The sequence below is a fragment of the Mesoplodon bidens genome (genome assembly GCF_964165515.1).
Source record: "Mesoplodon bidens genome assembly, chromosome: 6".
NCBI classification, from domain to species: Eukaryota; Metazoa; Chordata; class Mammalia; order Artiodactyla; family Ziphiidae; genus Mesoplodon; species Mesoplodon bidens.
The window spans coordinates 6,239,287-6,264,194 of NC_138162.1; the positions used below are offsets into that span (position 1 = coordinate 6,239,287).

Genomic DNA, 24,908 nt, shown 5'->3' on the forward strand with positions numbered 1-24,908 from the left:
TTATCTGATGACCAACATCATAAGAGGGTGAACCCGAGCCTGCCGCAGGGTGGGCTTTACCCCAAGTCTCCGCCGTCATCTCCCCTCAAATGGCAGCAGTGCCCAGGCCTTGACTCAGAGAGCACCCCGTCCCCACTGGAGGCAGGACACCAGTCAACCACAACTCATCTTCAGCTTGTTCCAAAACAAAGCCTCTGGAGTTGAAGTCACGTTTGAGTTTCAATGGCAGCTGAGACACAGGGAGCTTCTCTAGCAGGTGTCACTCTTGCCAGTGGGAGCGAGTGGGAGGCGATTAACTAATTTAATGAACAAAACTCACAAAGGAAAGAATTATAAGGGGGAGGGGGCGGAGAGACAGCAGGCAGGAGTCGGCAACCCCCTCGGATGACAAACATGCGTCCCTGTCCCAGAATCTTTATTGTACACGTGTGCACCACAGCAGGAGAACCCGGCCCCGACATCATCCCGACCGGAGCCTCCACCCGGCAGATGTTCACATAAACACTCTTCAGTGACTATCAGTGTTTAAAAAAAAAGTACTGAAAACTCCTGCTGCATCCCAATCTAACCTGGAAAGCAAAGAATATTTACATTTTCTCCCCCAAATGAAACTTATTTCTGGATTGGATGTTCTTCTGAGGTCACATGACTAGGCAAATCCAATTTATCATCCGCAAAGGCTGCTTAAGGCATCAAGAAACCCCCCTGTGTGCACAGGATTTTTGGATCCTTTTGTAATAAGTGTCTTAAATGCTAAGAAGCCTGACCGCCTGGCCCCCTGATGGTTTGGCTGCCCACCCCAAAGCCTCAAACCCCGCCCCAAGAGAAGTTTGCTGTCTGGGGGTGAGCTAGCTCTTCCATCTCACCTTGACCTTTACTGACTTTATCCGCACTCCTGCCCAAACGGCCTGCAGACTTCCTGCCAGTAGGTCCCAAAGGTCCTTGACGCAACACAACCGAATCCTTGCTCCTGGGTCTCCCCGCCCCGCCCCGCCAAGTGCTTTCTGCACACAGTCTCTCAGAGGATGTGCGTGTCCATGTCCTAGCAACGAGCCACTGAAAAACATTATATTTCAAGCATAAGCCGTGCGGAGAGGGCAGATGCATTGCAAGCGACAGAAGGGGCCTGGGGGGAATGTCTGGCTTGCCAATCAGTATCTACATTGCAGGTCGTAGTGACGAGTATTAGCATCAACTCAGGTGGAGCTCTTGTACGACCTCCTGCCAGAAACACCCTAGAGAAAACTGGAGTAAAGGGCGGATCTTCTAGAACGTCTGGTATGGTTTTTGATACGCCAAGAGGTATCAAGTCAAAGTCTAACTTAACTTCTTCAGTGGGGAATTCTGAATTCTGAAGAGAAAAAAAAAGCAGCAGGCCACAGGCATCCTGGACTCAGCGTGTTCGGAATCTGCTGAAGGCCAGGCGTGGGTCAGGGAAGCAAGGGTGAGGTGTGGAGTGCAGAGCAGGAGGAGGAGGGGGCGAGGACCCGTGTCCTCTGAACGAGCTGCTCGGCAGCAGGAAGCACCAACGGTCCCACTGCTCTACGGGCTGTACAGAGCAGGGCCAATAACCCATCAGACTGTCTCAGGTCCTAGAAGCCTCCCTCGAAGGATATGCTCCAGGATGGCAGCGATGCCCAGAGCCACTCACAATTAAAACGGGCATCTTTGACACTGTTCCTTGGTCAGTACGGACTAAAACAAGACAGACATTTCCGTGCGGGGGCGGAAGATCACATATGGTCCGAAGCAGTAATATGTGCTCTTGGGATACAATTCTTAGCTTGGAAAAGACGTCCTTCACACAGCTGCTGGGAGAAAATGCTGCAATGCACCAAAGGCTTCAGCCCATACTCCCAGACTGAGCCCATGTGGAACTGATGGGCGAGGGCCAAGGCGAGGAAAGAAGAGATGGGCGGGGAGGGGGAAGGAGGAAGTGGGGGGAGAGGGAGGGGGAAGGAGAGCATCCTGTGGCGAGATCACAACGAGGGAGTGGACGTCTGGCCGTGGCAGCCCCGTGGAGTGGACTTATGAAGAGACTGGGTGCCGCCTTGGCTGGCTGGACTTGTCCGGGGGAAAAAAAAAACCTGGAAATTTTACTCTAAAGTGGTTTCTTGAAAGGAAACTAAACAGACTCAGGCTATGATCTGAGAAACCATCTCTTACACTAGAGCAAGCTTCTCTTTCCAAGAGGAGCCAGCAGGCGTGTTCGGGGGAGGCACTGCTGCTAAACCGTTCAAGTATCACGGGACCAAGAAACAGGCCGATGGAGTCTCTGGCCACTGTTAAGAGCCAGGATTAAGAGATCAGTGATTGTTCTTGTTGTCCAAGAAGTAATTTTCTAGCAAAACACACACACTTTATTAAAGGAAAACAGACCCTTTACTTCCTAAAGTTTCACAGCCAGCGGCACTTCCAGTCCACGGCCGGATTCTCAGAGGAAGTACGTATATTTCGCGTAGGCAGAAACGGGGAGCAGAACACAGAGCGAAGCTATAAATACCACCGATCACTCTGTGATGTGCACCAATCCTGTCTGCCCAATCCCCGAAATACTGAGAGGGCTTAACTATTCAAACACGGCATCACCATGAGCCCAAGTGGACTGTGAAAATCAGGGAGTGGGCTGTCAGCTGGGGAAACAACTTGGCTTTAGACCCCAATCAGTCATCTTTACTCAAGAGGAGAGCTGAATGCTGCTCACTGCCATCAAGTCATAGAGAAAGAGAACAAATTTTTGCGCAACAGGATGAAGAGCTTAAACAATTTTGTCAAAACTTGAACTACCACCTATTTTCCCAATCTTGGGCTGGGGTTTTGATGCCTCTTGATCAGCGGCCTGCCTTTAAACCTTCTGCCAGTTAAAATACAGGACATGGGCAGACGACCCGTTTGTTAGGAAGCCTGTGGCCTGCCTTTATTTCTAATCCACTACCTTATCTCATCTGTACCTTCTGGTTCCGGAAGGGTCAGGACTGTAAAACTGTAGCCTCTCAGCCATTCTGCAAGCCTACAGGTGCCGCGTGGGATTTGAAGACCACCCGGTACCACAGAGAAGCCCAGCCCTCTGGCTCATGCCCTCCTGTGACCGCTGGGGCCCGGGGACCTCAGAGCAGGAGGGCTGAGCAGGGGCCGGTGCCAGCCCACATGCACACACTCATCTTCATTCACTCGCTTCCCCACTTCCAGCACATGAAGTGAGGACACCTCTGTGGAGACCCTTTCGTGGGTGTGTGTGTGTGGTGGTGGTGGGGTGTTTCCTCAAACCTTTGGTTCTTGCCAAGAGGTCTACGGCCTAGCCGAGAACATCTGCTTGCAGGACAAACAGCAAACACGTCCCTCGGAGGGAAGCAGCAAAGGGAGTTCTGGCCACAGTATGAGACACATTTCTTAATCACTGGGATGGTGTTCACGTCAGGAAAACAAAGTCTCAAAAATACTCCCGTCCTCCCTGCCACTTCCTTCTCCTGTCACACAGCTCCAGGATTACTTACAAGACAAAAAAAGGCCCTTAGATGAATACTTGGGGCATATTTCCTCGCTCCTGAAGATGGGAAGACACACGAACCCTTCCCTAAGGTTATCTGCGGAGAGGTGAGCAGCAGTAGCCTTGGAAGATGCTGGCTCTTCCTCCTACTCAGCCAGGACCGAGCCCCTGTGGAGCGGGCACTGGGCAGAGCAGAGGGCTCATCGAAGCGCATAGAAAGGACACTTGCTTCCTCACTGGTCATTTAGGAAGTGAAATGGTACAGGAGAGGGAAAATAACTGTTTTCTGAGTAAAGACACTTCAGGTTCCCAAACCGGGCATACTGAGCGGCACCCCTAAATCTTGTGGCTTCTGATCGACCCTTCCAAGCCAGAGGTAAGAGAATAACCACCAGCCACCGTCACCATCCAGCACCCAGGAGGCAGGCCAGGAGGTCGGGGGGGGGGGGGGCTCGGGCTCCTGACGCACGTGGGCACTGGGAGCTACCCCACCCGGCCGGGGCCCCACGCTCCAGGGAGCTTGCCTGATGCAGTGTTTCAGTCCCCATCTCAGGCTCCGGCAGCCAAAGCCTTCGTAGGAAACGAGCGGTAAGCCCTGCTATGCCCTCCGTCACGGGGAAACTTCTGAGCTTGTCCCACTACTCAGATGACTTGGCTACGAGCTGCAATACTGTTCACCTCAGGCAAGCTATCCGTGTTCCTCTCCAAGCTCTGAAAGTTTGGAAGGGAACCTCACTGAGCTTCTGTGAAAGATCTCATCATCCCCACACCCCGAGAGTAAACCTGTTTAATCACCCGCATCTTCTTCGCATACTTACTCTTGGAATACAGGGACAAGGTCTGCTTCATTCCTCCCTTTAGAAGTCCTACCTGGCTACAGGAAAAGCTTTGTCATGATGACGATTTGCCTTAAGGATGTGCTTCGACATGATCCTTTCTGCCCCCAGCTGCTCCTTAAGGAAAAGTCCTTCCCGTTTCCCCATATTCTGATCACACAAAATAGACGCAGCTGCGAGAAGAGAGGGCCGCCAGAGACGGTGCTGCTCTGGGCCGTCAGGGGGACCAGATGTTCAGGGAAATCCTACAGGAGGCGGCTTTTCGAGCTTAAACACACACTTCCGTCCATCCATTAGGTAACACAGAACACACTTCAGTCAAGAGAACCATTTGCCACCACCAGGGCCTTGACTCTGACACGGTAGCCCTCGGACGACCGTTGTTTCTGGTCACTTTCAGAATCCGGGGTGAAGGTCTGGGTGACATTCAGGGCTGGAAGTCCTGGGGCAGTCTCTTAATACTAAATTGGGTTTTGACTTTGCTTTCTAAAATAACCTGATCTCACTCGTTTTTTGTCCCCAAGACACAGCGATGCTCACCTTTCCCTGCTTTGTGAGCCTCCGTGCCCCACTCGACATCTGCTCGTTTCCTAAAGTCCCTTCCCCTGAACGGCTGCAGACACACCGCCCCCCGCCGTGCCCCATCCACCAACATTCCGCTGCTACACACTGGGTCACAACTGCACCTACCTGAAGAGTTCCCAATTTAAAATAATAGAGATTAAAAACAAAGTCTTCCTTCTACCCTCCTCCTCTTACACCCCCTACCCAGCACTCCCACCTGAAGGAGAATTCTAGCTGCCTATCACCAGCCACAGATCCAGCTTCCAGCAAAGAGTGAAAAGTTAGGCTTCCGTGGCAATTTGCTCCCAGCCACGTGCTCTGCGGTGTCACCGTCGGGAGGGGCCGACCTCTCTCGTTGACCAACAGGACCATGAATAAATTGTTTCCTCTGACAGTGCCGCCTCGGAGCTGTTCCATCACGCGCTGCCTTCCCACTCACCCTGCGGCTCCACTGAGCCGTTGGTCACCTTCTTGACTTTCTTCATATTCTCCATCACCCCTGACGTGGTCACTCTGAGGGAAAAAACGAGGAAAACCTCAGTCTTAAAGTAAAAGGCCGTCTTCACCACAGCACGGTGGCAGCCAGGGGTAAAGGGTGTTGGCTCTGGAATTAGACACACCTGGGTTCAAATCATGACCCGCTCTTTACAAGCTGTGTAAGCTTGCCCAAGTCACGTGACCTCTCTGTGCTGCAGGAGAAACACAGTCCCCACTTTCCAGAACTGTCGTGAGGGAAAAACGAGATTCTCCGTCGTGCCCAGTCACTACATACCAGCTGTTACCACAACCAGCATTCATCTCTTTCTGTCACAAATTTTTATGTTACATATATACACTAGTCACAATTATGACACCAGTATCTGTATCATAATTAACATTCTAAAAAAAAGCTAATCAGCTGTAGACATTTACACTAATCAGCCACAGTGGGTCATTTCTGAGTCCTGGGACAGAACCACAGGTTTGGAGGAACCTTCTGGGCCCAAAGATTCTTTGACCGTTAGAGACAGAGAGTGACTCACGACATCTCCTGAGAAGGTGGGGGTCTATGAGAAGACAGCCTCTTGCCTCACAAAATGTGAGCTAGACAGATTCTAAGGATCTGGGTATCCATGACGCAACTGAGGAAACACCAAGCAGATACTGAACTCCACCTGGTAGGCGGAGCACAGGGGATTTTCAGGGCAGCAAAATGACTCTGTATGATTCTATTATATAATGGTGGGCACACATCCGTCCAAACCCACACAGTGTACAACACCAGGAGTGAGCCCTACTGTAAACTACGGGCTCTGCATGATAGTAAGTCAATACAGGCCCATCAGTTGTAAGGAACGTACTACTGTGGACAGGGGATGCTGATAATGGAGGAAGCTATGTGTGTGTGTGGCGGGGGCATATGTGAAGTATCTGTCCCCTCTGTTCAATTTTGTTCAGTGTTATGAACCTAAAATAAAGTGTTAGAAACAAACACCCCTGGCCCAGCATCTCCCTAAGGACTCCAGGAAGCAAGGAGGCACCTATGTTCCTCTATCGCGGACCAACAGGAATTTCCTAATCAGTAGAATAAATTCAAACAATCATTCCAACAGACTCTCTCCAAGGACCCTACCTAGCCCCCCCACCAACTCCCAAATCCTGTTACTTACAAATGGCGACTCAGTGGCCCTACATGTGACATCTAGAGTTTGTTCAGCTGGACCTAACAGTAGATAAATTACTTTATTTGAGCAAGGAAAGAAAATTTTTTCTCCCTTCTTTCCTGCCACCATGCTGCTGCTGTGACCAAGCCCCAAAGCCATCCAGCCCTCCCCAGAGGTGGGGCTTTTCTCAAACAAGAGTCCTTTGGACTCATGCGTTATCTGTACTTCTGGTAAAGTCAGGACAAAGTATGCTGCAGGTAGGTGGCTCTTGTGGGAACTGAGGGATCCCTGCAGAGGCTGTGGGTGAGTATAAATGCAGCCCCCAAACAAAGGGAACACCAACTGAGAGAACCTAGCATCACTTCCTGCCAGCCGGTGCCCGTCTCGGGCCTGACTTCACTGGGAAGCACTCACACTTCTCCCAGGAGAAATCCATGCACCCAGGGCAGCTTCTAAAGGGACCTTCTCCAGACTAGGACACGGGCACAAGCCTTTCCAGCCCCAGCAGAGCAACCCCTATGCGCCTCCAAACCTGTTGATGTAAGGGAAGAAGTACAACCTCGAGTCTTCCAGAAACACTCCTGGCAACAGCCAGCAGATCTGTGGCTACTGCTCCAGGTTAAAAAGGACAAGGAGGCCAACCTGCGCGGACGCGGAGGGCAGAGCACAGGCGCCGTGACCCGAGGACGCCTCGGAGAGCGGGCCTGGGAAACCCTTTGCTCCCTTTCCTTCCCTAAGGAAATACTCCTTGCCAGATGGCAGCCCAACTGAGAAAACAACGTTCCCTCTGTCAGGACAGGCCTGGGCCAGGACAGAGAGCTGGAACTGGTGCTCCCAGGGAGCCCGCTGCCCAGCAGAAGGGACGGTCTTCCAGACGGACACGCAGAGCCACTTCACACAGGACAGGACGGGAGTGCCAGGGCGCAGGTGTGACGATGGCTTGGGGTGAGAAGAGTCACCTCTGCTGGGGGCCGCTTTGAAGCCTGTGTTGAAAGGCGAGGAGGAGGAGGAGGAGCAGCAGCGAGATGGAGGGGTGGGGGGAGGGCAGGGGAGTTTCTGAAAAGAAATCTAACAAGAAAAGGCTTGGAGGAAACACAAGAAAGCCCCCCGACAGTCAGGGAGTGCTAAGAAGCTGCTGGTGAAGGAACGTGGCAGGAGAGTTGAGGGTGGGCGCACGGGGCTGTGGACGGCCTTCCGTGCCATGTCGCTGGGGTGGGCGTGACTCTTATACCTGGGTTCTCAGGCCTGGCCTCCAGCAGGATCCAGGGGAGTCAAAAAAGCACGGAGACACCGGAACCCCCAACACTCAGAATCTAGTCTCTGGAGAGGAGCCAGGGTATCCTCTTAAAAAACAGTCTACAGGTGATTCGGGTAGCTGAGGAGAACGGATGGGAAGGGAAGAAGATGGGAGGTGAGGACATCGGCCACACGAGGGCAGGGCACCAGGATAAAGTGGGGAGAGGGCGGGAGACATGACGCTAAGCCTCCAAGGAGCGGTCACTCACCCTACACAGGCCGAGGGAGAGGGAGGCATTTAGGCCAAGACCCATATTCTGCTGACAACGACTGGGTGGATGCCGAAGCCCACAGGGTATGCAGGGGAGAGGCAAGCTTGGGGTGATGGTGGACAGGTGGACAGAGGGACCCGAAGCTCAGGACAGGCAAGGGGGCTGGAGCTGGAGACTGGGGAGCGGTCAGTGAGCGGAGGAGGAGCCCCGGGCGAGAAGCGGCCGAGCGGGAGGCTCCCTGCTGCAGGGTGAGGGGTGCGCGGGCACAGAAGGGTGGCACGGGCGGAGCCAGCGATGGTGGGATGTGGTGTGAGGCTGGACGGGCGCTGCGCCCTGGCTCCCCAGTGAAACCTCTGCGAAGTGAGAGGGACGCCAGGTGCAGGAGACAGAGGAGGAGCCCGTGGTCAGACTGACGCCCGGGAGCCTCCCGGGCAGGAGGTGGCGCTTTGGCAACTTCACAGCTCCACGCACACCCCACTGCGTGCCCTGGTTTCAGTACAAACACTGAAGGGGGACCAACAGCCGAAGCCCTGTCCTCGGAGCAGCACCCCGCACGACACACAACCTGCGCAGAGGCCCTCCGTGTGGCGCAGAAAGACGCCGGACAAAGCTCAGGTCAAGCACCGAGTAGCGGTGATTTTCAGCCTAAACTCAAACCCCAGGGATGCGAATGCAGGCGCAGCCCCCGGAGCCGCCCAGGCGGGGAGAGCCTGGTCCCCAGAGGGCAAGGCCTGCCCATTCCTGCCCTGCCTGACCAGCTCCTTCTCGCCCCCACTGCTCAGATGCCTTTCTGTGGCTCTAGACACACACCTCTATCGCAGTGCTGTCCACACTGTCATGCTGTTCCCGTAGGGAGACTGGGGGATTCGGCACCGGCTGGTGTCCGGAACCACCTGCAGGGCCGACAGAGCGCTCACACCAGCACGAGTAGACTCGGTGCCCGGGCCAAGCCAGCCTCTCTGGCTGCCAAGTCCCACGCTGTTGCCAGCAGAAGCTGTCCTGCCCCCAGGGCCTGCTCAACGTTTTCGAGCCGAGGTGGCCACTCCTGACTTCAAGAGGACACTGGCCCAAGGGTGAGCAGCTCCTGAGGCGGTCTCAGGCAAGGGGCAACAGTGCTAAGCCGGCAGAGGTGCTCCCAGGGGGATGGGTCCAGGGGAGCGTGGAGGATGGAGAAGACAGTGGAGCAGAGAGGCGCCCGGAGGAGCGGGGAGAGGCGCCCAGAGGAGGGGGGGCTCCAGCGGAGACGGGGGGCGGACGGACCCAGCTGCCTCCCGCTTTCCTTCCACCCCTACGTGGTGACCTCTCTTTTCCTTGTAGAGGCCTGAGTCTCGTGTCTGCAAGCAACAGGGTCCTAATGAATACGGGAAAGACGAGAAAGGGGGCTTCGGGTCCCCCTGTTCCCTCTGCCACACGAGACTGCCGTCAACTGTGGCCTGGGCCGAAGTGGCACACGGATGCCTCTGTTTCTGTAACCAAACTAAATCTAAATGCTAACCATTTCTGGACTTGAAATGTAGAGAGGCTTGGTTGAGAGACAATTCTATTAGTCTCCAACCTCTGTTTCTACATTTACTGGTTACCCACTTGCACGAATGCAGGAAGTAGTAAAAGGTTACCGGCAACCCTGAAGCCGGCACTCTGGAAGGGGAACTCCAGAGAGACAGCTTCTGGAACCCAAACCAGATCTCTTTCCACTCCCGCTTCTCAAGATGGCAGAAATAATTCAGAGCATCAAGGATACGCACAGCACGTGCGGTGGCTGTAAGTCTGATAACTGAAATTACAACCAATACTTAATTTGCTGATTTTGTTATGATAAATTCTGTTACCGAAATCAGTAAGCCCCTCTGAGCTTGAGCCCAAAGAGAGATGTCAAAAGGAACAGAAGGAGAAAAAGATGGAAAGTCGGCATTGCTTCCGAAGGCGCCCTCATTCCCCAGGCCCAGAGGGCGCAGCTGCCCGGACTGCACGCAGGCCTAGGCTGGCGGCGGGGAGGACGCACTACCCTGGGCCAGACTCACTTCCCGATGCACCGCCCTCCCGCAGCTCAGCTTCAGACAGAGGACGTAAGGAGAGGTGAATGAGAAGCTACCCAGAACCTCAGTCGGCAAGGTCAACGCGTGGCCCAGGTCAGAGTTCTGGCGCAGAGGGCGTGTTAGGAAGGGTGTGAATTCGTCTTAGGTGTGCGAGGCATAGACGTTATTTCTGACACTTTGCACACAGAGGTGCTTGATGTCCTGGGTGGGGATCGGACCTCGCGCCTCCTTCAGGAAACACCCTCCAGTGTGCAAGACAGAGTACTCACGACCTTCTAGAAAACACAGGCAAGGCTCTGCTGGTCTCTGGTTTGGGTTATTTCTGGAGGATTTAAGAAGGGACCTCCAGGAACGGTGCTTCCGAGCGGAAAACGGAGATGACAGCCTGGCCTCGGCGGTCCCAGAAGCTGCTGGGCCTTGGCCCTCCCCTGCGGCTGAAGCCTCCCCCCTCAGGCCTCTTCTGCCGTCACATCTTATAAATTCACAGAACTTTCCCAACAGTCGAGTTCTCAGCTGAAGGGAAACCCCAGCACAACTGCCTTGCTGACTAAAAGGCACCTGGCCTCAACTGGCTCGCTCCTCAATGTGTCTTTCACAGGCTCATCTGGGCTGATGCTCCCGGGAACACCACCATCACCCCTGTAAGCAAACCTTCATTTGGGCCGACTCCCTCTCTAGCTGGTACACGTGCAGCCCTCCCGTCACGGAAGAGACGCTCACTTCGCCGTTACGGGAGGGCCCACACTCAGCCAACCCCGGAGAACAGCGCATGGAGCGCCCTTCCCCGGTAACAGGAGCAGAAGCTGAGGCAACCCAAGGGTCAACCTTGGCTCAAACTGCCCACCCTCCCCAAATCTTGCCAGAAGAAAGAAACACACTCCCCCTAGGCTCCAGTGGACTGCTGGTCTGTCTGTCTGCTTCCCTTTTCCTCCCCTGATTTTAACACACACACAGGCCCTCTTGCGTTTTCGTTACCACTACCACCAAATACTGTCAGAGAAATAGAAACCAAAACAAATTTTTAAAAATTTTGCCAATGAGACAAATATATCTTAACAAAGCATCTGCACTTCTAGATGCCATGGCTGAAGGAAAGGATGTGGGGAACAGGAACGCCTGCCTTGCTGGGGAGAACATCAACTGATCACACTTCAGTCAAAGGGAAGATGCTAGGACCCAGCCATTCAGCTTCTCGCTATGACCCCAGAGCAACCCTGCCTTAACGGTAACGGAATGCTGAGCTGAAGGGCTCCCCGCAGGGAAAGGAAAAACACACCACGTCTCCGGTTACTTCCCAAAGCTGCTGCTTACCAGATGGACTCTATTTTGTGTTTTTTTTTTTTTACCAACAGCTTAAGTATTTTGTTTCCAACTAAGCTTGTTCATTATAAATATATAATAAAAATGTACAAAGAATAATGTTGCACTTTTTGGTTAGATTTAAGTCAAAGGCATTCATCAATAAGGAATCTTCAGATGTGAATATTCCAGAAATTTCTCTAAGCCATCTGATGAGGACGATTGTCTCAATATTACCTTACTTTGGAAGGTATTGGCAGACATTTAAATTGAACTCAGACTTCTTCAAAATAAACCTTAATTTAAAAAAACTATTCTGGCCTGAGGGTGTGGCTTCCAATCTGCCTGAATCTCGGTGCTGCCTGAGATCCTTCCCTTCGGGACACTGATAAAAAATAAAATAGGCCACTTGGATGACCACAAAGGTTTGAGAGACAACCAAGAGTCAGGGCAGGGCTGAAGGGGGAGGCTCATCTCCTCCATGAGGCCCTTCCTTCAAGATTGGGAGAGGGGGCTGTTTAATCTAATGCATAGACACCAACACAGAGTCGAGCAAAATGAAGAAATCGAAGACTATGTTCCAGACAAAAGAAAAGACAGAACCTCAGAAAAAGCCCCTAATGAAACAGAGAATTGACTAGAAAGCTTTCCTGAAAACTAAAATGACTAGTTTAAACAACTTGTATATGAACGTGAAGCATGAAAACAAATTTACACAAATAAGAGACCTAATGGAAGGAATGGCTATCTTGATTTAAGGCAGCCTGGGAGCATGTCTTAAAAGGCAGTTATGCAAGATGATTAAGTTCCATATATATGTTGTGAAACACTGTGGCTATAATTAGCAACACTATTTATATACTTACACATTTATTAAGAGGCTGCATAGCTGACAGGGTCTTGGTGCTCCAGCCGGGTGTCAGGCCTGTGCCTCTGAGGTGGGAGAGCTGAGTTCAAGACACTGGTCCACCAGAGATCTCCCGGCCCCACGTCATATCAAACGGCAAAAGCTCTCCCAGAGATCTCCATCTCAATGCTAAGACCCAGCTCCACTCAACGACCAGCAAGCTACAGTGCTGAACACCCTATGCCAAACAACTAGCAAGACAGGAACACAACCCCACCCATTAGCAGAGAAGCTGCCTAAAATCATAAGGTCACAGACACCCCAAAACACACCACCAGACGCGGACCTGCACACCAGAAAGACAAGATCCAGCCTCATCCACCAGAACACAGACACCAGTCCCCTCTACCATGAAGCCTATACAAACCACTGAACCAACCTTAGCCACTGAGAGGAGACACCAAAAACAACAGGAACTACGAACCTGCAGCCTGCGAAAAAGAGACCCCAAACACAGTAAGTTAAGGAAAATGAGAAGACAGAGAAACACACAGCAGATGAAGGAGCAAGATAAAAACCCACCAGATCAAACAAATGAAGAGGAAACAGGCAGTCTACCTGAAAAAGAATTCAGAGTAATGATAGTAAAGATGATCCAAAATCTTGGAAACAGAATGGAGAAAATACAAGAAACGTTTAACAACAACCTAGAAGAACTAAAGGCAAACAAACAATGATGAACAACACAATAAATGAAATTAAAAATTCTCTAGAAGGAATCAATAGCAGAATAACTGAGACAGAACGGATAAATGACCTGGAAGATAAAATAGTGGAAATAACTACTGCAGAGTAGAATAAAGAAAAAGGAATGAAGAGAATTGAGGACAGTCTCAGAGACCTCTGGGACAACACTAAACGCACCAACATTCGAATTACAGGGGTTGCAGAAGAGAAAAAAAAAGGGACTGAGAAAATATTTGAAGAGATTATAGTTGAAAACTTTCCTAATATGGGAAAGGAAATAGTCAATCAAATCCAGGAAGCGCAGCAAGTCCCACACAGGATAAATCCAAGGAGAAACACGCCAAGACACATATTAATCAAACTATCAAAAATTAAATACAAAGAAAAAATATTAAAAGCAGCAAGGGGAAAACAACAAATAATATACAAGGGAATCCCCATAAGGTTAACAGCTGATCCTTCAGCAGAAACTCTGCAAACCAGAAGGGAGCGGCAGGACATATTTAAAGTGATGAAAGGGAAAAACCTACAACCAAGATTACTCTACCGAGCAAGGATCTCATTCAGATTCAATGGAGAAATTAAAACCTATACAGACAAGCAAAAGCTAAGAGAATTCAGCACTACCAAACCAGCTTTACAACAAATGCTAAAGGAACTTCTCTAGGCAGGAAACACAAGAGAAGGAAAAGACCTACAATAACAAACCCAAAACAATTAAGAAAATGGTAATAGGAACATACATTACCGATAATTACCTTAAATGTAAATGGATTAAATGCTCCAACCAGAAGACAAAGACTGGCTGAATGGAGACAAAAACAAGACCCATATATGTGCTGTCTATAAGAGACCCACTTCAGACCTAGGGACACATACAGACTGAAAGTGAGGGGATGGAAAAAGAGATTCCATGCAAATGGAAATCAAAAGAAAGCTGGAATAGCAATACTCATATCAGACAAAATAGACTTTAAAATAAAGACTATGGGCTTTTCTGTGGCGCAGTGGTTGAGAGTCCGCCTCCCGATGCAGGGGACACAGGTTCATGCCCCGGTCCAGGAAGGTCCCACATGTCACAGGGCGGCTGGGCCCGTGAGCCACGGCCACTGAGCCTGCACGTCCGGAGCCTGTGCTTTGCAACGGGAGAGGCCACAACAGTGAGAGGCCCACGTACCACACACAAAAAAAAAATTAAAAAAAAAAAAATAGAGGGACAACCTCTGGAGCAACAAACTGCGGAGAGCAGCTGCTCCAGTTCATACCACGCTGCTCTTAGTTACGTAAGGGGCGAGGGAGGGGAGGGAAGAAAGGAGATTCTTACACAGATTCCATTTCCAAGTCATCTTCTTCCTGAGAAAGTTGTAGGTAGGGGTTATCTGAAGCTGGACGGAACTTATACCCCGTTAGAACAAAGAACACCAGCGTGGCCATTTCATCCAGGAGCTGCAAATTTTAAAACCACCCCCAAATAAAGGGATTAGAATATTGTTCTTCAGAAAGCAGTGGAACTAAACAAACTGACCCCCTCCCCCCGACGACTCGGCAATCAGTCACTCAAATGCCAGAGCTGACCGCTGGGGAGCATTTTCCTTAGAGGATTTGCTGAAGCCTTAGCTAGAAGCATTCTGCCCAGAGATGACATTTGAGACTCCTTGCTTTAAGTGTCTTCATTGGCATCTTTTAAGAGCTCATTACATACATACATTTTCCTACAGGGTCTAAAGCGCCAAGTGAGAGCCTCCAGAAAAAAGTCTCGAAATCATATGGTGGCGACCCTAGTAGTTAAACTAGTTCTAGTATATTGCAAAGATACTTTATTATTGAAATAGTAAAAATGGGCAAGAAAAAGGGAGGTCTAGATTCCAAGTTATTCTAAGCCCAATATAACTGATTTCATCTAGATTTTAATTATACAGGGCAAGTCTTTCTCGGCCTGAGGCTTTTCTCTGCAAAAACTTTAAAAATTGAAAACTAAAATCAATAATGCAATTACTTCCAGATTTCTCATGTAATCCAGCAGCTTTCCTGGACAAACATATCGTCTTAATTGCAGACCGGAAGAGACAAAAGGTCTTAGTGGCCACTGCCAAATAAATTAGTAACAATCTTAAGTTACACCCTAAGACTTCATCCTCAGACACAAATTCTCTGGCACTGTCCCCTCTGAGCAGCATACCTGGTAGAGCCACTTCCACTGGAACGGAACAGCAAGTTTGAGGAGAAATGCAATAATCCTGGTGAAGTATATATAACATACGATCTATATGAGGGGCAAAGAAAACAAGAAATAAAATCAACATAGAAATTATGGCACCACTTTCTTCCAATGACCTGCTTTCACAAACTAACTACAAAAGAGAAAACAGAATTACCTGAAGATTATCTGACACTTATAGTGCTAATCAGTAAACATGGCAGAGAGACAGATTCTCTGCTAGTTACGCTAAAAAGGATTTCTTCTTTTTCTCTAGGTGACCAAGATATTGATTGATCACAGTCACACCCACTGGGAGGACACTTTGCTGTAGTTGCTCTTAATTCCTGAGTAACCCCTTCGTCGCCTAATTCTCATACATGACCCACTGATTTCAAGCCCCAAAGGGTGGTAGTTTTTTATTCCCAGGATTTGAGAAATATTTTCCAGCAGTAATAGCAAAATAAAGCCACACAGGGAAAATACTGATTTTTAGTCTCTTCAGCAGATGCTGTAAATGTTCGAGGTCCACGCTCAGAGGAAGTACCAATAATCCTAAGCATTCTAGTGAGAGAGGATGTGAAAAGGATTCAACACGCTGACCCCTCGAGAGTGGACGGCTCACTGTGACCGCACCCAGGGCAGACAGGCTTGCAGGGGACTGTGCAAAGTGACAGCCAATGCCCAAACCACAGATAAAGATGACTCAGAAGCTTTCGTTTAGGAGTACGGAAGCAAATTCCACAAGAAATCTATACCTTATATAGTCCAGGAAATTATGACTCTAATAACTTACAGTAAGTCCTGCCTCTGGTGCTACGTTTATAGGGACTTTTCATGTTCATTCCAGTCCTGTTTGTAGCTATGATCCCATTTTTGTAAATGAATTTTTTAAAAAGCAAGTCAAAGGAACAGCTATGAGTGGCATATGCTTAGAAAAGAATCTAGAGAAATAACCACTGAACTGTTAACCATAATACCTGGGGTAGGAGGAAGAAAAGGGGAAGGGGTGTAGAAGGTCGGGGTCATAAAGGGCTTTTGCTGTGTTCCTATAATCCTGCATTTTAAAAATATCAAGCATGTATTACTTTTCTGAGTATTTAAAGCCAAATTTAAAACTAAAATTTAAAAAGAAGTAACTCAGATATTTAATTTCCCATGTCCACAGCCACCATTTGGTTTTGTAAAACGAACCCCACACAGCTCCAGGTAGCACACTTCCTGTGCTTTACCAATGCTTTGGAAGTTCATTAGCTCGACTTCATGAATTGACCTTATTTACAAATTCAGGAATTTTTTACTCACCAAGACGTAGTAATGTCTGAAAAGTTTCAGCTTTGCCAAGTTAATGGCAGCTGGGGAGAAGAAAAGAACAAAATGAGAGGCTACTTCTTTTCTCATTCTTAAAGCCCATCACATTCAGGTACCCTCTCAGTCAAGAGGCCAAGTCTAATGCCCATGAGTACCGCCCAAGGGCGGGAGGGGGCACATCTGTTATTTCTGGAAATGCAGTTTGGCAGGGTCTTCCCCAGTCACCAGGAAGAATTTGGGAGTTGTGGCGGCAACACGCTGGGACTCCCAGCTCCAGTAAACCAGTGCACCTCCCCGCTCCACGTTCAGAAGCTTTAAACAGCCATGCTGAGAATACAGTGACACCACAGAAATCGGCAGACACTACAAATCAGGACTCTTCCCCCCGCCCCGCCTCCCCCAGAGCCATCATTAAACATTTCAGCTCTGCCACTGTGACTACAGGGCTGCATCCCCCAACAGGACCAGTCCCAGGTGGGTCCCTAAGCCCCATCCAGGGGAGCCTCCAGCTAACTGAGGGTGTAAATTCAATTAACCCATGGGTGCGTCTTGCAAATTTCACTTAGGTTTGCACTAAGTGTCTTGTAACAGAGCCCTTTAACTACAACCTCCCCAGCTTTGCCCTACCTTCAAGATTGCTCAAGGTCAGGGAGCCAGGACAGCTAACTTCCTGCCACCGCCAACGGCCATGAAATATTGATGACCAGAGGATAGCCTGGCTCCCTCCCCGATCAGCAATCCTTTCATTCATCAGAAACCTCCCTGCAGGAGGCAAATTAATTTTGCTTAATAACATTTAATTACTGGTTCCCTTTAGGAATGGAACTGTGGGTGGTGAAGGAGCGATTTCCTTCCATCTCCCTCCTCTGACTCATGATTAGTCGGGGGGCACTCAAGCTTAGGATTCCTGGAATCCTGAATTAATCTTCAAGGTGATTATCAACTAACAGTATCTGCAAGAATACGGTGAGAAACTGAGTGTATATTTTCTGAGAAATTCCAACTCCCCAAATTGAGAGGCTATAATACCCACATACAGAGCTGTGATGGATTCATGCACTCAAGTAACACGTGAAGTAGGCAGATCAGCAAAAGCTTTCTGATCTAGCAACCCTTCTGGCGGTCTTGCTATTTTTTAAATTAAATCTCTCTGGTTCTCGGTCCTTCTTCATCTACTCTGACTCTGGGCCAGGCCCCGGGATGCAGCAGTGACCACGGCGCCTGCCCCAGGGGTGGCTGCCATGCCTTAGGGAAGGAGAAGCACTGGATCACTGGCCATCCACTCACAATGCTAAGCGCACAGAGTACTGGGCGGTGCGGGTGTGGGGTCAGGGTCTCCTCCCCGCCTGGGGGACCAGAGAGGCTACGCTACGCTACACGAGGTCAAGATGTTAAAACTGAGAAGTGTCGGATAACTACGTCACCAGATTTCAAACTCTGCACGTTTGCATGAACCAGCGTTCCTTCTGTGTTCCTCTCTGCGTGCGAGTCTCTGCTCACCTCCCCGCCTGGGGGACAAGAGAGGCTACGCTACGCTACACGAGGTCAAGATGTTAAAACTGAGAAGTGTCGGATAACTACGTCACCAGATTTCAAACTCTGCACGTTTGCATGAACCAGCGTTCCTTCTGTGTTCCTCTCTGCGTGCGAGTCTCTGCTCACACTGGCGGCAGTCAACGATATGGCCAGCTGCTCCTGCACTCTGCCCCATAAAACCAGGTGGCCTACAAAAACTGGGCCCCTTCCGAACAAGCAAAATCGGTCTTGAATTTGTACATTCAATCCTCTTCTTTGTGAATAACTGACAAAAAACAGCACCAACCATCAGCCCATTTAAACAATAAAAATGCTTTACGAGTCTCTTCTGAATTTTGCTTGCTGAAATAACTCCTGGCAAATGAATCTCCTGCCTTTGCTTCAACAAGGAACATCAGCCCAACAGAGAGAAGCGGCATGTTTCTATTCCTGGATTTCAAGGTGCCGTGCTGGGATATGCATGGTTGCCATGGCCACGCCCAATGAAGGGCTCCCAACTCAGACTAAGGGGACAGGGAGGAAGGACAGTATTCCCAAAGGAGGTGGTGTCCAAGCAGAGGCCTGACGGGGGCTCAGGAGGGAGCGAGAGTGGAGAGGCTGAGCGGAGAGAACGTTTGGGAAGAGCAGATACCAAGGTTTGGAGATGCTGGTATCACGTCTCAGTGCAGAGAAAGCAGCTCAGCGCAGCTGGACCGCGGAGAGGCCAGGGACACGGCCGGGCTGAGGACAAAGCCCAAAACTCAGTCAGACGCAGACCATGAGCTGCACTCCTTGTTGGTGCCAAGGCCCCAGGGAGTCTCTGAGGCGTCTCAAGCAGGGCAAAACCTGAATCACATCTACATTTTGGAATAATCTCTCAGAGAAAAGATGAAGAGTCAAGAATAAGAGTCCAGGGACTTCCCTGGCGGTCCAGTGGTTAGGACTCGGCGAGGGCCGGGGCTCAATCCCTGGTTGGGGAACTAAGATCCCACAAGCTGTACAGCACGGCCACAAAAAAAAGAAGAAGAAGAAGAAGAAGAAGAAGAAGAAGAAGAAGAAGAAGAAGGAGAGCCCCACTAAGGTCAAAACCCTTGAATTTGTAGAGGTTCCTCTAAGAAGTGGCAAGGGATCTGTCAGGGCAGAGCAGTGGCGGGCCAGGGAACAAGGTGGATCCTGTCTTAGTGGCTGGGGGAGGGGGGGATGAAGTTGAGGGTACCAGAGAGAATTCTTCAGGTGAAGTCTGAGCCCCCCGCCATCACAGGAAAGCAAATCAGGGGCAGAGGGAGGGCTGACTGAGAGGAAGCAGAGGGGTCAGGTCACCGCAGGTCTCCATGGGATCAGAGCAAGGAGGGGAGGCGCTGCCTCTCCCATCCCCTGCGATCTGCACCACCACGGCTGCCTGTCAGACACTCCGAGAAGTCAGGCAGGCCAGGAAGCACTCGGAAAATGAGCCTGCACACGCACGTCCAGGCAACACGAGGAAACGTCAGCACGGGCACCGATGCTGTGCCATCCCAGGACACGTGCTAGGACGGATAAACGGACCTTGGGAACAGCCGGTGTTGACTCCTGAGAAATGCGGCCACAATACGCAGAGCTCAGGGTTGACCCCGAAACCCACCAGTCACGACGGACATCATTTCCGGTCACAAGAAAGACATCTGTTTGCAAGTCTGCTGCTCGTGGGATCAGGCTCCCGGGTCCCACACGGGTGTTCTAGTCACAGCCAAGGCTGGGAAGGCAGGAAGCAAGCTCACTTATTGTCGTGAGTAACAGCGTAGGCCCTGCACATTTGAACATCTTGGGTTCTAGTTCCAACTGTGTTGCTTACTAGCTGTGTGACCTCAGATAATTCACCTAACTTCTCTGAGCCTCAATTCCTTCATCTGTAAAACAAGAATACCACCACCTACCGCTAGGGTTGGTTGGAGGGACTGACCGACACCGTTCATGGAAGACAAACAGCACACAGTGAGCACTGGATGAACGTCCGATGTTACAGCATTAGGACTGTATTAGGATCACAGCTGATCCTTGAACAACACGGATTTGAACTGCTCAGGTCCACTCTTACGTGGATTTTTTTCCCCAACGGTAAATACTACAGTCATAGGGGACCCGTGGTTTGTGGAATGCAGATACGGAAGAACAGCGGTGACTGTAAGTTATACTCATCGATTTTCGACTGTGCAGAGGGTTCGACTGCCCCAAGCCCCGCGTTGTTCAAGGGTCAACTGTTTAGTTTTCCAATACCAAGTGCGTTGTGGTGGCTGCCACATCTGGCAGGAGTCTAGGCTCTAGTAAGTGAAACGGGAACAAGTGGTGGCCCCGGGCTCTCCCGGAAGCAGGGCTGCCACGTGCACGTGCTGAGTCAGCATGCTGAGCAGAGGAGGACCAGCTCCGAGGTGCAACCTCACCCGTGTGCTGCAATGGGCAGGGATGCGGCACGTCGCAGCCTGGAATCCCAAGCCTCCCCTTGCTTTTCTTCCAAAAAAGCTTTGCCTGCACTTAAGAACGCTGACAGCCTGCAGCTCACTGGACCACGGCCGGGCTGGTCTCCCACGGGAGTGAAGGCTCACCAAGTCTGGGCTATTTCTGACTCCACCACGAGGAACAGCAAATATGGTAAAAGAATGAGCAAGACGAGAGGAAAAATACCTCGGAAGGAGCCAGGAGACCTGAATTCTGGTCGCTGCACCATCGTAACTCAGTGTGCCCTAGCCTGGCCTGCCACTTCCTTCTCTGGGCATCAGTCTCCTTTAGAGAATGTCTTTATGGTGGGCTAGAATTTCTTTATGGCAATGGCTCTTAACCGGGTCAGCACCAGAATCACCTGGGGAGCTTTATTTAAGGATAGAGGCCCAGGTTGCCCCTGATTCTTCTGCAACTGGGCCTGGCTATAAGGATTTTGAAAAGCCTTCCAGGGAACAGGGAACAGGGAAGGGCAGGGATTGGGGGCAGGGAGGGAGCAGGTCCACCTGCTTCAGGAGCTCCTACAAGGCTGGCCTCTTGTGCATTCCTCTTCCTCCCACTCACTCTCAGGAAAACAGCCATGACCCTGGATTTTGGCAAGTGCTTTTTACTGATGAGAACGGAACAAGTGGCCAATGAGAACAGAACAAGTGCTTGCGAGGCAGGAAGAACCCAGGTTCTCATATACTTAACGAGTCAGTTCTCTGACGCAGTAGCAAAAGAGCAAACGCACCCGATCTAGAGGAAACACACCTTCCCTAGACTCTCACCTTTCCTCTTTACACCAATGGGCAACTAAACAGGCTGGCAAGAAGGCAGGTCGTCCCCTTCCTCCCCAGTGGTCTTCCCTGGGTGGTCTCGGAACTGTGACAATGAAAAGAACAATAGTGCAGGTGGTCACATCTACTGAGTGGTAACCATGCACCAGGCACCGGCCTGGGCACCCCTCATGCTTCATCTCATGTAAAATCCCCACAACATCCTCCACGAGGGAAGAGGCACTGTTACCACTGCCTCGCAGATGAAGGACCCGGGCCTGAAGAAGTTTAGTCAATTACCAAGGTCACAGAGCTTGTAAGTGGGGAGGCCAGCGCTCAAACCCAGGTCCCTCCCTCCAAGGACCGGGCTTTTAACACCTACACTTTGTGCTAAGAGACGGGCAATTCATGGCTCTGTAACCCACTGGCAGCTCATGGCTCCGAGTGTGGGCAACGCCCAGGACCTGCCAGCAAAATCCAGTATTGAGGGGTCGGTACTGGCTGGTCCATGGGGCACAAAGAGGCAAAGGCCCGGCGAGAAATCTCCAAAACAATCCTTGCCCGGGAGCAAGGAAAGCCTCGGGGCTTAAAAACATCCTCACCTACCCATCACCTTTTTCTCCCGCTTCCTCCCTGCCACGCTTCAGAGGGGATTTTGAGTCAAGCACAAAAATGAAAGAAATGAGTGTGATGGCAAAGCCTGGACGGCAGGAGGCTCACTCTGACTCACTCTCAGTAGCACCATTTCCACAACCTGCTTCAGCCTCGGGCTCAGGCCCACTCTGTACGGGGGACAGGGCTGCTTCCCCTGTTCACGGTCAAGCACAGACCTGAAAGCCAGGCCACACACTGACCTGGGACCCCACTGTTCTCAAAGGGTCCTTTCTGGGGAGTGATCAGCTCATGGGGTGCCCTCTGGCCTCCATTAAGAAGAGATTCCACTAACGCATCTTGCTGAGAAGGTATCAGGAGCAAGTACGGGGAAGGGTGCACTAATAGAAGAAGAACTGCTTAGAGAATGAAATTCTTTGACCTTCAAACTGTTGAGGGTTGTGTGAAAAGTGGTTCAAAATACATTCCCAATATATACTTAAATCAATGACCCAGGAGTGGTCAAAAGTCACTGAACTCAACAGTTTATGACTGTGCATCTTACTGTAAGCAAAATTTTATCTTAAATGACTAATAAAAAGAAAGAAACAAGAATGGCCCAAGAGAGCGGCTGATGGCCATCCCACACAAGGAAAGCAATTCTATGAGGACTTTCACTGTCAAGTCAAGCAAGTTTCTGCCTTTCGCTTCCCTTATACTCTAGAACCACACCAAAGGCCCCACTGGAAGAGGGGTCCTCAGGGCCAAGCCGATCTCAGACTCGGCTCCTGTCAGCCTCTCCCATCACGTCCCGTCTCTGGAAGTCCGCAATGAGCTGAGCTGAGTAGAGTGTCTGGGACTACCCCCGCCCCAGGGCCGCCCACTGCACAGATTCAGTCCGCGGCGGTGAGGAAGTCAGACATCCCACTGCTTGAAGACACAGCTGGTTAACAGCGGACAGCACCTTCTCAATAAGAGAACCGGACCTCCCTGAGTATGCAGTGATGGAGAAGAGCTGGTTTCAGCTGTGTCTGTCTCGAGACTCTCAGAGTCAAATGCGTGCTGACACCCCTAGACAGAGAACCACGCCCGGAGTCAAGGTGGGCCGCCAACCCAGGTTACTGACCAGGCCCGCTGGGTGGCCGAGGGAGGGACCCCTCAGGCAGTTAGGTTCCCAATGTTTTAAAGGCCTAATAAAAAACTGGTAATGTGACCATGATGAGGCTGGTTCTCAGCCTGAGGACATGAGAGGCCCCTTTGCTTTTGGTTGTAGATTATACGAACTCAGGGCGGTATCACTGGCTAAATGATTATTTCAAAATGTTGATCAGAAGCTGTGATTAGGTTCACGACATTGAAGGAATTTTGTGTGATCTGCAGAGGAAAAGTAATGAGAAGAGGTTTTGGTGTTTAAAGAAATTAAAAATCACTGGGCTTTCCTGGTGGGGCAAGTGCTTAAGAATCCGTCTGCCAATGCAGGGGACATGGGTTCGTGCCCCGGTCCGGGAAGATCCCACATGCCGCAGAGTGGCTGGGCCCGTGAGCCATGGCCGCTGGGCCTGTGTGTCCGGAGCCTGTGCTCCGGCAACGGGAGAGGCCACAACGGTGAGAGGCCCACGTACCGAAAAAAAAAAAAAAAAAATCCGCTGCCAATGCAGGGGACACGGGTTCGAGCCCTGGTCCAGGAAGATCCCACATGCCACAGAGCAACTAAGCCCGTGTGCCACAACTACTGAGCCTGCGCTCTAGAGTCCGCGAGCCACAACTACTGAGCCCACGTGCCACAACTACTGAAGCCCACGTGCCTAGAGCCCGTGCTCTGCAACGAGAAGACACCACAGTGAGAAGCCCATGCACCACAACGAAGAGTAGCTCCCACTCGCTGCAACTAGAGAAAGCCCGCGCACAGCAATGAAGACCCAACACAACCATAAATAAATAAATAAATAAATAAATTTGTTTAAAAATTAAAAATCACTGTATTAAGCCAGTCTCATAAAATACAATTTTTCTCTCATTCTCTCTTCATGACAGTCTACTTAGCTATGGTTTTCACCCTTCCTAGGGTCACAGACTTGTTTGAAAATTTGCTGAAGGCCATGCACCCCCTACCCGCGCCTGAAGTGCCTGGTGGCACACGCCAGGGTAAGGTACTCACGGATGCCATGGGAAGAACATCAGAGTCAGAGGGTCGCCACACACTTCAGTGAAGTGGCCCTGAGCACAGGACAGAATCCTTTTGAGAGCTCGACATATGCCCGCTCACCTCATGCCTTAAGAGAGGCAGGAGTTTTATGAGTACCTGTATCACACTGCCGGAGAGAAAGCGTTCCTGCCTGCTGACACTCCACCCTTCTGGAGCCGAGAACTGTTACAGGGCTCCCGTGGTATGCATCAGACTGCTGGCACAGAGGTGGGTTTGCAAGTACGTGCTCTGGCTACACACGGACAAAAGCATGAACATCTTCTGAGGGACCAGCTAAAGGGAATCTCATTTCTCTGCCTCTTCTCTCCTATCATCAGGAAACAGCGCTCCAGAGCCAGGAGCCCAACAGACTACCCTCCACAGCAGGGCAGACACTAGCAGACGGCAGTTCTGGAGGAAATCAGCCTTGCCCAGGCCGCACCCCGTCCTAGAGCACCGCCCTCAACCCTCACCTCCGGCCCCGGCCCCAGCCCCATGCCGAGGCGGTGGAATCACGCCAGATGTGCAGCCGGGAGGCTCCCCCTTCTCCTGCCCTCCTTCTCCCCCTCCAGGCTTCTGACCCAGAGTCTCCAAGTTTAACCTAATCACAGTCCTCAGTGCCTAGAGCATCAGTACATCTGGGGCTACCTTAGTCTCCACTTGGAAAGTGAAAAAAAAGTTTGGACAAACCTGGAATTATAACCAGGAACTGAGGAAGAGGTGCTTATTCACATGGGCCAGGTGGAAGGGTACAACCCAAAGCCCCGCTGGTAAACAGAGGAGATCCATGCGAAAAGCCATCTTGCTAGTTAAAGGAAAGTACCAATTCCCATTAGAGTAACAGGTCAGGTAAAACATCAGAGCAGATGAAGATGCAAAAGCTACTGTTCCAATCAAAAAACAAAGAACACA

The 24,908-nt window shown here is 50.7% G+C and overlaps 1 protein-coding gene across 2 annotated transcripts in view; it reads right to left on the minus strand.

Moving 5' to 3' along the window:
• Window positions 1–400: 400 nt before the first annotated feature.
• The window catches only part of GPR107 (G protein-coupled receptor 107), a 69,707-nt gene continuing 45,199 nt past the window's right edge, over window positions 401–24,908 (minus strand). For both annotated transcript variants that reach the window (XM_081237770.1, XM_081237769.1), the window contains 4 exons: window positions 16,470–16,519; window positions 15,147–15,230; window positions 14,292–14,413; window positions 401–5,400 (listed from right to left, as the gene is read on the minus strand). In XM_081237770.1, coding sequence (XP_081093896.1) covers window positions 5,304–5,400; window positions 14,292–14,413; window positions 15,147–15,230; window positions 16,470–16,519 — 353 coding nt within the window. In that variant the 3' untranslated portion in view covers window positions 401–5,303. The remainder of the gene's footprint in view (window positions 5,401–14,291; window positions 14,414–15,146; window positions 15,231–16,469; window positions 16,520–24,908) is intronic.